The sequence below is a fragment of the Squalius cephalus genome (assembly GCF_949319135.1).
Source record: "Squalius cephalus genome assembly, chromosome: 16".
NCBI classification, from domain to species: Eukaryota; Metazoa; Chordata; class Actinopteri; order Cypriniformes; family Leuciscidae; genus Squalius; species Squalius cephalus.
This window is the reverse complement of record NC_137137.1, coordinates 603,266-620,000: the sequence shown is the minus strand read 5'-3', so window position 1 is coordinate 620,000 and position 16,735 is coordinate 603,266. Positions and strand designations below refer to the sequence as shown.

The window sequence follows — 16,735 nt, the reverse complement described above, 5'->3', positions numbered from 1 at the left end:
AAAATAGATATAAAATAAAAAAAAGAATAAGAAATAAAATACTGCTGCAAAGTTCTCCACTAAATAAAATACTCTCAGTCTCAAACCAATATCACATAATAAAATATAATGAAAAATATAAATAAATAACTATGATTACAGTGCAGGAACAGAAAATAGCCCTATATTAAAATAATATTAAACAAATATATTAATGTATTATTATTTTTCAATAATCAATCAACAATCAATTTACGATTTTTTTCCCCACTTTTTTAATAATTATCAAAATAAAATATAGTCCAAAGCTATAGTACAAAGCTATTATTACCAGAGCATGTGATCAGAGCAGGTCATTTTACCATTGTTGCCAGCATGACTATACCAGCTCAGCAAACAGAAATCTAAGTTACTACTGAGAAATTTCACCTTATTTGAGCGGACTTTGCTTTTCCAGTGCGTGATCGGTACATGATTGGAGTGTTTGGGCCGTTAACAACAGAGCAGAACGCGCAGCGCAAACACGGACTCGAACATTGAGCAGAGAGCGCAGCGGGCCGACACACACACACACACACGCGCGCGCGCGCACGCCACGGAACGGAGAGTGCGGCGGCGCACACGAAGCGGAAAAGCTTTTTTTCGCCCTGCAGTCTATTTCGTTGTTACAGTGACGACGGGTAAAACCGGTAAAACCAGAGAATGTCTAATAGGAAAAAACATTAGAATCAGCTGCAGGGCGGGATTTGCGCTGAACGCGGAGACTTCCGCCACTTAATATGTTCGTGTGGAAACACGAAAATGTACCTATGTTCCGCACACAAAACATTGCATTCAGTCATTCGGTACACACGTGCACCGAACCGAAAGCCCTGTACCGAAACGGTTCGGTACGAATACACGTACCGTTACACCCCTACTATTCGGATTTTATAACTCATAACTGCAAGAAAAAAAGTCAGAATTTCGAGATATAAACATGCAATTTTTACTTTTTCTCACAATTTGATTTTATAGCTCATAACTGCAAGAAAAAAGGCAGAATTGCGAGATATAAACTTACGATTTTTACTTTTTTCTCGCTATTTGGATTTTATAACTCATAACTGCAAGAAAAAAAGGCAGAATTGCGAGATATAAACTTGCGATTTTTACTTTTTTCTCGCTATTCGGATTTTATAACAACTGCAAGAAAAAAGCAGAATTGCGAGATATAAACTTACGATTTTTACTTTTTTCTCGCTATTCGGATTTTATAACAACTGCAAGAAAAAAAGGCAGAATTGCGAGATATAAACTTACGATTTTTACTTTTTTCTCGCTATTCGGATTTTATAACTCATAACTGCAAGAAAAAAAGGCAGAATTGTGAGATATAAACTTACGATTTTTACTTTTTTCTCGCTATTCGGATTTTATAACTCATAACTGCAAGAAAAAAAGGCAGAATTGTGAGATATAAACTTATGATTTTTACTTTTTTCTCGCTATTTGGATTTTATAACTCATAACTACAAGAAAAAAAGGCAGAATTGTGAGATATAAACTTATGATTTTTACTTTTTTCTCGCTATTTGGATTTTAGGACTCATAACTGCAAGAAAAAAGTCAGAATTGCGAGATATTTGTGATTTTTACTTCTTTCTCGCAATTCAGATTTTATAACTTGTAACTGCAAGAAAAAATTCTGATTTGCAAGATATAACCTTGCGTTTTTTACTTTTTTCTCGCAATTCGGATTTTAAAACTCGTAACTGCAAGAAAAAAGTAAAAAATTGCGGAATATAAACTTGAAATTTTTACTTTTTTCTCGCAATTCGGATTTTATAACAACTGCAAGAAAAAAAGTCAGAATTGCGAGATATTTGCGATTTTTACTTCTTTCTCGCAATTCGGATTTTAAAACTCGTAACTGCAAGAAAAAAATCTGATTTGCAAGATATAACCTTGCGATTTTTACTTTTTTCTCGTAATTCGGATTTTAAAACTCGTAACTGCAAGAAAAAAGTCACAAATTGCAGAATATAAACTTGCAATTTTTACTTTTTTCTCACTATTCGGATTTTATAACTCAAAACTGCAAGAAAAAAAGTCAGAATTTCGAGATATAAACATGCAATTTTTACTTTTTCTCACAATTTGATTTTATAGCTCATAACTGCAAGAAAAAAGGCAGAATTGCAAGATATAAACTTGCGATTTTTACTTTTTTCTCACTATTCGGATTTTATAACTCATAACTGCAAGAAAAAAGTCAGAATTGTGAGATATTTGTGATTTTTACTTTTTTCTCACAATTCAGATTGTATAAGAACTGCATGAAAAAAGTCAGAATTGCAAGATACTGTATAAACTTTTTTACTTTTTCTTTTTGTACTTTTTCGGACTTTATAACTCACAGTAAAAAGTCATTTTTTTTTTTTTTTCATCCGGTTGCAGAAAAAAGCTTCAATGATTTTCCAGCCGAACACAGAACCAGCTCGAGTGTTTTCTCAGTCCAGCCTCTCTGAGTCTCAGGATCTTGTAAACTTTCCTGTCAGACGTCCAGCGAGGGAAGAAGTGAAGACACTCCGACACACTTTACATGAGCTACAGCATAATTTACCGCAGTAAAACAGCACAGGTCGAGTGTTTAGTTTATAAACGTCACATTACTCAAGCCGCGCAGGTTCTCGGGACCGACGCGCGCGACATCATGACAGAAACTCTAACAAGAAACTCTATTTATTGGGCGAGACTCACGCAGAGATATTTGAGTTGGACACGCCGACCGTGAAACACGACCAAACAGAACTATTCGTCTGATTTACAGCGGGTAAATACGGCTGATAATGGGCAATATCGACGAGAGACGTGTGTACAATATTCTTAAGAAAAGCATTCCAGACTCAGGGTGGGAAAAGCAGGAATAACTCTCTGACGGAGAAGCCAAAGAACTGACAGACTCCACTCCACGACACCAGCGAACGAGTAAACAACAGCGGCAAATGTCCTGTAGACTCGCTCTCACCGTATTCACACCACTACATCAACAGCGTCTGACACGCGTGTGTGTGTGTGTGTGTGTGTGTGTGTGAGTGTGTGTGTGTGTGTGTGTGTGTGTGTGAGTGTGTGTGTGTGTGTGTGTGTGTGTGTGTGTGTGTGTGTGTGTGTGTGTGTGCGTGCGTGCGTGCGTGTGAGTGTGTGTGTGTGTGTGTGTGTGTGTGTGTGTGTGTGGGTGTGTGTGTGTGTGTGTGTGTGTGTGTGTGTGTGTGTGTGTGTGTGTGTGTGTGTGTGTGTGCGTGCGTGCGTGTGAGTGTGTGTGTGTGTGTGTGTGTGTGTGTGTGTGTGAGTGTGTGTGTGTGTGTGTGTGTGTGTGTGCGTGCGTGCGTGTGAGTGTGTGTGTGTGTGTGTGTGTGGGTGTGTGTGTGTGTGTGTGTGTGTGTGCGTGTGTGCGTGGGTGTGTGTGTGTGTGTGTGCGTGTGAGTGTGTGTGTGTGTGTGTGTGTGTGTGTGTGTGTGTGTGTGTGTGTGTGTGTGTGTGTGCGTGCGTGTGAGTGTGTGTGTGTGTGTGTGTGTGTGTGTGTGTGTGTGTGTGTGTGTGTGCGTGCGTGTGTGTGTGTTTCTCTAATCTGTATGCTCTCCCTCAGTGTTTCTGTCTTCATGAGACTCTCTGTAAATCATGGAGAACTTTATGATGTTTCACTCAAACCAAAGTCACTGAATGGAAACTCCTTTTCTAAACACACAGAATCTATTTAGTTTTTATGAATCATGTGAAACTCTGTGAAACTGTATTTTCCAGATGTGTTCGGCTCAAATCATCTTTCGTTTGCATGATTTCAACATGTTTGTACAGAAACAACCGGCCAACAAATGTTCTTGTGAATAAAGTAACGACCAAACTTTGATTAACATTAAACTGGTTGATTGTGTTTGATGAACTTTAAATGATCGTGATTTCATTGAATGTTTAATTGAAGTCAGTCTAGTCATCTCTGAAGTCCTTCAGCTTCTCAATTAAATCTAGACGAAAATAATCATACAGGATTTACTGTCATTTCCACTGATAAATTATAAGTACATTTCTCTGATATTTAGTCAGTCAGTCATATTTATTTATAGAGCACATTTAAAAACAACAGCTGTTGGCCAAAGTGCTGTACAAAGTGTACACAAATATCCTAATAAGTAGACATAAAACCACAAATAAACAATGCACAAGACAATACAAAACCACTACGCCCACTTATGACCATAAGCAGCAGTAAATAAGTGGGTTTTGAGCAAAGATTTAAAATCAATATATTTACAAAGAAACAGCAAGTTTACAAGTAGAAAGTGTGTCGAAAAACTGAAATAGTATTTTCTTGGAAAACTATGTTAATAACCTTTTTTTTAACACTACATCTCAATTTAAGATTTAATTCGAGTCAGTCAGTCTAGAAAACTGTAAAAACATGATGTTGTTCCTCAGTGTTTCTGTCTCGTTTTCAGCACAAATATCCGAACACTCTTAAATCAAGAAGCAAAGTGACTGGAGATATTAAGTCTGAAAAATGCATCAAAATGAAGTGAGTTTGTGTTTAAAACAAGAACAAATATCTGTCAGTGGAGTCAGAAAAATAATCTTAACTCAAAGAGAAAACAAGATTATTTTTCTGACCGCATATAATAACTGTGAGCGAATAACACCGTACGTTATGAGTGGCAGAGCTGCTCTTACACACTATTATTATGAATCTTATTCTGTCAGTTAAATAAATACTAGATGAACTATCAGTGTTATTCTCTCCTAATTGCCTGAATAAATGTGTGGTATCAGGTGTTTAAGACTCGCATCCGTCAGCGGGACGACAGCAGGAGCCGTAATAATGCTGTCAATAAAGGTCATGCGAGCGAGAGCCAGACAGTCTTAATCAAACGCCGAGCCGCTCGTAATGAGTGCGTGCTGGGCTAATATTACACTAATAGATGATCTAACAGGGGAAATATTAATCTGAAGAGCAATAACAGTCTCCCGAAGTCTGCCGAAGCCGGCCTGAGATTCATGAGCCATTAACCCTGATTTCTGACACACTCCAGAGGATCATTCCAGTTCACTCCAGATCTGGCCTCGAGTGTGTGTGTGTGTGTGTGTATGTGTGTGTGTGTGTTACACTCCAGATCTGGCCTCGAGTGTGTGTGTGTGTGTGTGTGTGTGTGTGTGTGTGTGTGTGTGTGTGTGTGTGTGTGTGTGTGTGTGTGTGTGTGTGTGTGTTACACTCCAGATCTGGCCTCGAGTGTGTGTGTGTGTGTGTGTGTGTGTGTGTGTTACACTCCAGATCTGGCCTCGAGTGTGTGTGTGTGTGTGTGTGTGTGTGTGTGTGTGTGTGTGTGTTACACTCCAGATCTGGCCTCGAGTGTGTGTGTTACACTCCAGATCTGGCCTCGAGTGTGTGTGTGTGTGTGTGTGTGTGTGTGTGTGTGTGTGTGTGTGTGTGTGTGTGTGTGTGTGTGTGTGTGTGTGTGTGTTTTACACTCCAGATCTGGCCTCGAGTGTGTGTGTTACACTCCAGATCTGGCCTCGAGTGTGTGTGTGTGTGTGTGTGTGTGTGTGTGTGTGTGTTTTACACTCCAGATCTGGCCTCGAGTGTGTGTGTTACACTCCAGATCTGGCCTCGAGTGTGTGTGTTACACTCCAGATCTGGCCTCGTGTGTGTGTGTGTGTGTGTGTTACACTCCAGATCTGGCCTCGAGTGTGTGTGTGTGTGTGTGTGTGTGTGTGTGTGTGTGTGTGTGTGTGTGTGTGTGTGTGTGTGTGTGTGTGTGTGTGTGTGTGTTACACTCCAGATCTGGCCTCGAGTGTGTGTTACACTCCAGATCTGGCCTCGAGTGTGTGTGTGTTACACTCCAGATCTGGCCTCGAGTGTGTGTGTGTTACACTCCAGATCTGGCCTCGAGTGTGTGTGTGTTACACTCCAGATCTGGCCTCGAGTGTGTGTGTGTGTTTTACACTCCAGATCTGGCCTCGAGTGTGTGTGTGTGTGTTACACTCCAGATCTGGCCTCGAGTGTGTGTGTGTGTGTGTGTGTGTGTGTGTGTGTGTGTGTGTGTGTGTGTGTGTGTGTGTGTGTGTGTGTGTGTGTGTGTGTGTGTGTGTGTGTGTGTGTGTGTGTGTGTGTGTGTGTGTGTGTGTGTGTGTGTGTGTTACACTCCAGATCTGGCCTCGAGTGTGTGTGTGTTACACTCCAGATCTGGCCTCGAGTGTGTGTGTGTTACACTCCAGATCTGGCCTCGAGTGTGTGTGTGTGTGTGTGTGTTTTACACTCCACCAGCCTCGCGCTCCTTCACGTCTGCTGTCGTTTACTGACGTCACACTGATCCAGGAACAGCGTTCGCTTCAAAGCACAAGACCACTGCATTTTTATATCATCTTACGGCTGAATTCATGTGGAAAACCAAAACCATGTAGATCTGAGAACACTGTGAAAAATGATGTGTGTTTCTGTCTCGTTCTCCAGCACAAATATCCAAACACTCTTAAATCAAGAGACATTTACTGGAGAAGAGAAATGACTGGAGATATTAAGACTGAACAATGTATGAAAATGAAGTGAGTTTGTGTTAAAACAAGAACAAATATCTGACAGTGGAGTCAGAAAAATAAATGAATTCAAAGTGAAAATAAGATTATTTGTTCTTGCTTTAACACAAACTCACTTCATTTTGATTCATTTTTTATTAAACAAGACTTAATATCTTCACTCATTTTATTCTTCTCCAGTAAATGTCTCTTGATTTAAGAATGTTTTCGATATTGACGCTCCATGATCGATGTGTAAATAATGTGTTTGTGCTGATGTTTTGAGAACATTATTAAAGACCAGATAACTTTGAACAAACGTTCTATTAATGTTCCTGAGGAACGTTTGATCATAACTTTGAGAACCTTGACACAATGTAACAATGCAAATCTTCTTCCTCAGTGTTTCTGTCTCATTTTCCAGCACAAATATCTGAACATTCTGAAATCAAGAGACATTTACTGGAGAAGCAAAATGACTGAAGATATTAAGACTTGTTTAATTAAAAATGAATCAAAATGAAGTGAGTTTGTGTTAAAGCAAGAACAAATATCTGACAGTGGAGTCAGAAAAATAAATTCATTCAAAGTGAAAATAAGATTATTTGTTCTTGTTTTAACACAAACTCACTTCATTTTGATTCATTTCAAATTTCAGTAACTTCGCTTCTCTAGTAAATGTCTGTTGATTTAAGAATGTTTAGATTTGAGGGTTTTTGAAGCCCTGCGTCTGAAAAACTCGAGTCTCCTTCATTTATACAGCGCTTTCACAGCACAGAGTGTTTCAGCTTTACTGAGATAACAGGAGAATAATGCAGTAAAGTTTGTTTCCAGAAGAGAATAGCGTCTCAGTCCAGCTTCAGTAAGCTCAGAGATGCTTCATTTCTGTTGTAAAAAAGTTTATATATATATATATATAGCTGTGATGTCATTGTCCAGCTCAGTGCAGGAGATCAATATTATTGTTGAAGATTACATTAAATGTTAAACTGTTAAATTAATTTCAGAATGTTTGGATATTTGTGCTGGAAAACGAGACAGAAACACTGAGGAGGAACATCATGTTTTGCAGTGCATCAGTTACAGTGTGAGTTACCACAGTAAAACTGCAGAGGTACGGTAAAGTTTAGTCTATGAATGTCACATGACTCAATACTCCATCATCTCTGTGTCGCCAAACACGGATCTTCAAATCAAGCTTCCGAATTCACGTGAAAAATCAAACACATATCTGTCCATGTGTGTGTGTGTGTGTGTGTGTGTGTAGAGCTGTAAACTCGCTGACCTTCAGTTTGTGTGTTTTCCTCACGCTTTTATCCGTTACATTGAAGCGACACATTTACAGTCAAACACACATTTATTCAGACACCTTCAACATGTCTCACATTATCAGTTTATTCGCTATAGTTTAGAAAATGGTGATAAAATATGAGCAGAACTCAGTGGATATTTGACTGGTTTTGTCCGTCCTTCTGTTAGACTGTCTCACACATGAATTATGTTGAATATCTGTCAGCTGTTAAATTTAACTACACAATTAGATAATACCAGTTTAGCTCAACCAATCACCAAGCAATGCTTCATTGTGTTCAGTCTGTGTGTAAAAAGAGCATTAGCAATTAAAGAAAACACACTTCAGCAACACATGATCAGCTCAAAGTGTCCCAATCAGTGTCACTAGTAGTCTCTGGATGAAGAATATCTGGGTGTAATATGTCACAGTTTACTTTATTTTGCTCTCCTCACTTACAGAAGTGAACTATAGTGTCCTGATCACACTAGTGGAACAATATCAATAATTATATCTGGTGTCTGAATAAGTTTTGGTTTGACTGTACATTTGATCAGTTCATGCATTCGTGAATCGAACCCTGGACATTAGTGTTGCAAGCGCATGCTCAGCTGTACATCATCATCATCATCCTCCCACAAACACACACTCACACAAACACACACTCACACACACTCACCTCCCACAAACACACACTCACCTCCCACAAACACACACTCACCTCCCACAAACACACACTCACACACACTCACCTCCCACAAACACACACTCACCTCCCACAAACACACTCTCACCTCCCACAAACACACACTCACACACACTCACCTCCCACAAACACACTCACCTCCCACAAACACACACACACCTCCCACAAACACACACTCACACACACTCACCTCCCACAAACACACTCACCTCCCACAAACACACACTCACCTCCCACAAACACACACTCACCTCCCACAAACACACACTCACACACACTCACCTCCCACAAACACACACTCACCTCCCTCAAACACACACTCACACACACTCACCTCCCACAAACACACACTCACACACACTCACCTCCCTCAAACACACACTCACACACACTCACCTCCCTCAAACACACACTCACACACACTGACCTCCCACAAACACACACTCACACACACTCACCTCCCACAAACACACACTCACACACACTCACCTCCCACAAACACACACTCACCTCCCTCAAACACACACTCACACTCACTCACCTCCCACAAACACACACTCACACACACTCACCTCCCACAAACACACACTCACCTCCCTCAAACACACACTCACACACACTCACCTCCCTCAAACACACACTCACACACACTGACCTCCCACAAACACACACTCACCTCCCACAAACACACACTCACCTCCCACAAACACACACTCACACACACTCACCTCCCACAAACACACACTCACCTCCCTCAAACACACACTCACCTCCCACAAACACACACTCACACACACTGACCTCCCACAAACACACACTCACCTCCCACAAACACACACTCACCTCCCTCAAACACACACTCACACACACTCACCTCCCTCAAACACACACTCACACACACTGACCTCCCACAAACACACACTCACCTCCCACAAACACACACTGACCTCCCACAAACACACACTCACCTCCCACAAACACACACTCACCTCCCTCAAACACACACTCACACACACTCACCTCCCTCAAACACACACTCACACACACTCACCTCCCACAAACACACACTCACCTCCCTCAAACACACACTCACACACACTCACCTCCCTCAAACACACACTCACCCACACACTCACCTCCCACAAACACACACTCACCTCCCACAAACACACACTGACCTCCCACAAACACACACTCACCTCCCACAAACACCACACACACCACCCACACACCCCACACACACACACACCACCCTCAACACACACACACACACACTCACCCCCACAACACACACTCACCACCCACAAACACACACTCACCTCCACAAACACCACTCCACACAATCACCTCCCACAAACACACACTCACCTCCCACAAACACACACTCACCTCCCACAAACACACACAAACACACACTCACCTCCCACAAACACACACTCACCTCCCTCAAACACACACTCACCTCCCTCAAACACACACTCACACACACTGACCTCCCACAAACACACACTCACCTCCCACAAACACACACTCACCTCCCACAAACACACACTCACCTCCCACAAACACACACTCACACACACTCACCTCCCACAAACACACACTCACCTCCCACAAACACACACTCACACACACTCACCTCCCTCAAACACACACTCACACACACTCACCTCCCACAAACACACACTCACCTCCCACAAACACACACTCACCTCCCTCAAACACACACTCACACACACTCACCTCCCTCAAACACACACTCACACACACTCACCTCCCACAAACACACACTCACCTCCCACAAACACACACTCACACACACTCACACACACTCACCTCCCACAAACACACACTCACCTCTCACAAACACACACTCACCTCCCTCAAACACACACTCACACACACTCACCTCCCTCAAACACACACTCACCTCCCACAAACACACACTCACCTCCCACAAACACACACTCACACACACTCACCTCCCACAAACACACACTCACACACACTCACCTCCCTCAAACACACACTCACACACACTCACCTCCCTCAAACACACACTCACACACACTCACCTCCCACAAACACACACTCACCTCCCACAAACACACACTCACACACACTCACCTCCCACAAACACACACTCACACACACTCACCTCCCTCAAACACACACTCACACACACTCACCTCCCTCAAACACACACTCACACACACTCACCTCCCACAAACACACACTCACACACACTCACCTCCCTCAAACACACACTCACCTCCCACAAACACACACTCACACACAATCACCTCCCACAAACACACACTCACACACACTCACCTCCCACAAACACACACACACCTCCCTCAAACACACACTCACACACACTCACCTCCCACAAACACACACTCACACACACTCACCTCCCTCAAACACACACTCACACACACTCACCTCCCACAAACACACACTCACACACACTCACCTCCCACAAACACACACTCACACACTCACCTCCCACAAACACACACTCACCTCCCACAAACACACACTCACCTCCCACAAACACACACTCACACACACTCACCTCCCTCAAACACACACTCACACACACACTCACCTCCCTCAAACACACACTCACCTCCCACAAACACACACTCACCTCCCTCAAACACACACTCACACACACTCACCTCCCACAAACACACACTCACACACACTCACCTCCCACAAACACACACTCACACACACTCACCTCCCACAAACACACACACACCTCCCTCAAACACACACTCACACACACTCACCTCCCACAAACACACACTCACACACACTTACCTCCCTCAAACACACACTCACACACACTCACCTCCCACAAACACACACTCACACACACTCACCTCCCACAAACACACACTCACCTCCCACAAACACACACTCACCTCCCACAAACACACACTCACCTCCCCCAAACACACACTCACACACACTCACCTCCCACGAACACACACTCACCTCCCACAAACACACACTCACACACACTCACCTCCCTCAAACACACACTCACACACACTCACCTCCCTCAAACACACACTCACCTCCCACAAACACACACTCACCTCCCTCAAACACACACTCACCTCCCTCAAACACACACTCACACACACTCACCTCCCTCAAACACACACTCACCTCCCTCAAAAACACACTCACCTCCCTCAAACACACACTCACACACACTCACCTCCCTCAAACACACACTCACCCACACACTCACCTCCCTCAAACACACACTCACCTCCCACAAACACACACTCACCTCCCTCAAAAACACACTCACCTCCCTCAAACACACACTCACACACACTCACCTCCCACAAGTGTCGTGAGTTCCTCACGGGCCCCGACTGCAGCTTCTCCAGCGTGAGCGGGACGCCCTGGAACGGGCCGATCCATGTTCCCTGTGGGATCCGCTGGGCCGCGCAGATGCCGTACCCGAGGCCCGGGACGGTGCTGGTGCACAGACACACCTCTCGAGGCAGATCCCGGAGCCAGTCCGGGACGTCTGGTGTGGGAACGGGCCCCGAGGAGCCACTGGTGCCCACCAGCCGCCGCAGCGAGTGCAGGGGTCCGTGCATCGGGCACTCTCCGTTACGGTTATCAGCACACATGTCACAGCCTGGACACACACACGAGCCCGTTACACACACACACACAGGCGGGACCCTGAACGGCCCCTCACTGACACACACACACACACAGACGGGACCCTGAACAGCCCCTCACTGACACACACACACACACACACACACAGACGGGACCCTGAACGGCCCCTCACTGAGACACACACGAGCCCGTTACACACACACACACAACTGTAAATTGTCCCTCTGTCAGACGATGCATGAAGACGCTCCTTCTGTGGCTCAAACCATCATGGACACTTTAAATCCAAAGATTTGTAGCAAAAGTAGAGCTTGTTTCTCAGCATGATGTTAACGTGCTTATATTTGTGTGTGTGTGTGTGTTTTTTTTTTTTTTTGCACGACTTAGAAAAATATTATATAACTAAAATGAAATTATTCGCATTATTTCTTCGTCACATGCACACAAACTTTAAATGTTCCCTCTGTCAGCTCGCGCATGAAAACACTCCGGTTACACTTTACTGTACGGAGTCGTCGTTACAGTGTAATTATATATTTCAGTGCTGAGTAATAATAATGAACTACATGTACTTACTATAGGGTTAGGGTTTGATTAGGGTTTGGTTGAGGGTTAGTTGCATGTAATGATGCAGAATGTACTGTTATTACTATAGTAAGTAACATATGTAACAACTGTAAAATAAAGCGTTCCGACATTCCCTCTGCCGAGCTTCAAACCCTCATGGAGACTCCACATCTAAAGCTCAGAGCTGTTTCTCAGCGTGATGTGAATGTGCCTATATTTGTGTTGTGCACTTTTTTGCAAAAATATTATACAACTAAAATGAAATTAGATTTTCTAATTTCTTATTCGCATTATTTCTTCAGCATGCACACAAACTTTAAATGATCAGTTGATGCATGAAGACATTTCTTCTACTGTACATGAAATAAATCATCAATAAAGATTAGTAACAAAAATAGAGTTTGTTTCTCAGCATGATGTGAATGTGCTCATATTTGTGTTGTGCACTTTAAATATTATACAGCTAAAATCAAATTAGATCATTTCCTTTTTGCATTAATTCTTCATCGCATGCACACAAACTTTAAATGGTGCATGAAGATATTTCTTCTACTCTGCATGAAAAAATCATGAATAAAGATTTTTCATAAAATTTTCATGAATAAAACTTTGTTCCAAAAATGAATGTAAAAACAGTTGCACTTTGTATTAATCGTTCATGTGTTGTGTATTTAGACTTTAAATTCAAATATTTTTGCATGACTGAGAAAACGACTAAATGAAATTGTTTATGCCATGTTATGACTCTTAAACTCGTCTGAACACGTGATGCTCATTAAACTGCACTGTAGAGATAAAGCGCGCGAGTTTTATTCAGTCTTCTAATAATCCTCTTATTCTGTGCATCAGAATAGTGTGTGCAATCACCCTCATGTTGTGAAGCACATGTGTTGGAGTGTGTAAACGAGCTCCTCTGTGTGAAATATGAGCTCGGGAACGCGCGCAGATAAAGCAGTCTCGTGCCCCGGGAGAGCGCATGTCCCGCGCTGGGATGATGAATGTGGGCCGATGGAGCAGATCGATCACTGATCCGGACTCACTCCACAAAACTATACAGCAATTAATTGTGTGTTGTCCGCTCATCCCTCATGTGCTCCTGCGTTTATCGATGAAGATCTGCTGATCACTCACACATCTCACATCTCACAGCAAACGCTCGTTTAGTTCGTTTAGGACGGAAAATAACGGGACAAAAATCATTTGCGCAATTAATAAAGATTCAGTTCAGAGTAGCCAAAAAAAGATCTCAGTTGCTGACATTGACAATAAGTGTAATTATCTCATATTCGATAGGATACTTAAAATAAATAAAATATTGAATACATAGGCTATCAGATTAAAATAAGTCGATTTAAATTTACAAATCAGTAAAAACATTAAATAAATGTTTCATATTAAAATAAGGCCGAGATTAAAACGAGCGTTTTCTTCAGTGTGAATATGTTTTTAGGCTATTTCTATTCATTATAATTTGTGTTAATTTCCTTAATTTAGGTGAATAATTTCAGGATTAACTGTCGCGCGCTGAAAATGTCGCGCGATGATCCGGATAATAAAACAAAACTCGTCAAACTCGAGAATAAAATCAATTCGATCACTTACAGAATTCACTTCAATCCGCACACTCTTTAGCCTAATGCAAAAATATTATTAGTTTAAAAAAAAAATGACCTAGCACTTGCATTAATGCTATTTTACTACTAAATTATTCAAAGTAAATTTGGTTACACTTTATGTCATTGTTATGGTGTAATTATATATTTAAGTACTGAGTAATAATAATTAACTATACATGTACGTACTATAGGGTTAGGGTAGGATTAGGGTTTGGTTGAGGGTTAGTTGCATGTAATTATGCATAATTTACTGTCATTACTATGGTAAGTACATGTAACATATGTAACAAGGACACTGTAAAATAAAATGTTACCGTATATTTTCTAAATACACTAATACACAACATCACATAAATTGACATTTTCCCCGATAACGTTTTGAAACACAGCGCTTATTTAGTTCAAAAGTGTTTTTTCAAGAATCATGTGGATCCTTCGAGTTATAGGTTAGTAGGATATTTTTGATGTTTTGTTATAAGTTTTTCAAATGTGTTTTTAAAGCATTAGACTTGTGATGTTTCCACAGATCTAGGGAATAAAAAGTTCCCATGCATGATCACTGACACCAGTCTTTCTTTATAACCGAATCCGGAACGCTTTTTATTTTACAGTGTCTTTGTTAACTGTAAATTGTACATGCAGTTAACCCTAAACCTAACCTAACCTAAGTGCATGTTGTTAATTGATATTAGGCCTTTAGGCTACTTAAATGCATAATTAAAATAAAGTGTGTGCCCGACTCCTCGTGGACGCTTTTTATTTTACAATGTCTTTGTTACACATGTTTAGGCAACTTAAAAACAGCTAATTATGCATGCAATTATACATGCTACTAACCCTAAACCTAACCCTAAGCGCATGTTGTTAACTGATATTTCTTAAACGCATGATTATTAAAATAAAGCATGGCACAGGGTCGCGTGTATAGTGCACGAGCGCTCACGGTTGTTGGCGTCTCCGTTGCTGTTGTTGACCGGGATGATCTCCATCCTCTGCTGACCGTACAGATAATAGTCCAGTTCCTCAGAGCTCAGCTTCAGTCGCGAGCCTTTATCATTCTTAAAGTTGGACGACAAACAAAGTTCTTTGGCTTGAGAAGCGGCTCCGGCGTCGAACAGCGCGTGACTGAGCGCGCGCGCGGGAGACTCGGCGGACGAGCTCGAGCTCACGGAGATCAGGCTGGCTCTCGGAACCGGGACCGGCACCGCGTTCTGCGGGAACAGCTGCTGCCAGTGCTGGATGTAGGTCGGGTCCACTTTGAGGAAAGCAGAACCGCTGGGCTCGCTCGGCTTCAGCATGTCCGACACCGAGGAGGGATGATGGACTCTCATGTGCTCTTCCTCACTGAAGAATCGATCTAGAACCACTTCAACTTAACTAGAACAACAAGAAGTGGAGAAGCCGAGGTGTTCTGCGCTCCTGCGCCTCATGTTTCTGGTGATCGCGAGTAAAGACACACTAACCCTGTCAGAAGAGTCCAGGCTGAGACTCCGGGACACTCACATCAGAGCGCGCGCACGCACCCGCGCCCTCCGCCCACTCTCTCGCGCATCGCGCGCGCACGTGCCCTGGACAGACAGACAGACACAGAACAGAAGTGATGCTGAGCATCTGTCTCACTCACGCCGTTTTGATTTATCATTCCTTTTTTTTTTTTTTTTTTTTTTTTTTTTGTGAAGAAAAAAGAAGTTTAAGCAGCGCTCTCAGTCGGACAGTCGCTCACTCTTAAAAAATGAAGGAGGTTTTCGCAGTGATGCCGAATAGAGGAACCATTTTTGGAACATTTCCTAAAATAACACTGGGTAACACTTTATTTCAATGTCCTTGTTACATGTGTTACATTTACAATAACAGTAAATTATGCAACTAATAATTACATGCAACTAACCCTAAACCAAATCCTAATCATAACCTAACCCTGTAATATTACTCACTTAAATATATAATTACACTGTAACAATGACACCTTAAAATAAAGTGTAACCGAACATTTCTTCTCGGTGTGAAGAGCATTTAATGATCTAAATAATCGTATGCGCAATGGAAAGGTTCAATGGTTGTTAAAGGTTCCTCCTAACCTTTATTTCCTCGCGTGATAGAATCATAAATGATCGTCAGAGTGTTAAATCTGTTTTAGTTTGCATTATTTGCTCAGAGCTGAATGCAGTCCCTCGCACCAGATAACTCGGGCTCGCTTTCCCAGCCTTCCTTGAGAAACTTCCAGCTGTTTGGAAAGCCTCGGGATCTGAATGTGGGGCATTTACAGCAGAGGAGGGGTGAATGTTTTGACTGGCAATGTTCTGACAGGCCCATTCGTCATCCAGAAGTCTCTGTAGATTGATAACGAAACAAAACACAAACATAATCGTCTGA

General features: G+C 42.3%; 1 protein-coding gene across 2 annotated transcripts in view; it reads right to left on the bottom strand.

The window, feature by feature from the left end:
* prdm6 (PR domain containing 6) overlaps window positions 1-15,831 on the bottom strand; it is a 41,275-nt gene extending 25,444 nt beyond the window's left edge. For both annotated transcript variants that reach the window (XM_079896544.1, XM_079896545.1), the window contains exons 1-2: window positions 15,306-15,831; window positions 11,885-12,192 (exon numbers count right to left, since the gene is read on the bottom strand). In XM_079896544.1, coding sequence (XP_079752670.1) covers window positions 11,885-12,192; window positions 15,306-15,693 — 696 coding nt within the window. In that variant the 5' untranslated portion in view covers window positions 15,694-15,831. The remainder of the gene's footprint in view (window positions 1-11,884; window positions 12,193-15,305) is intronic.
* Between the last annotated feature and the right edge of the window lie 904 nt (window positions 15,832-16,735).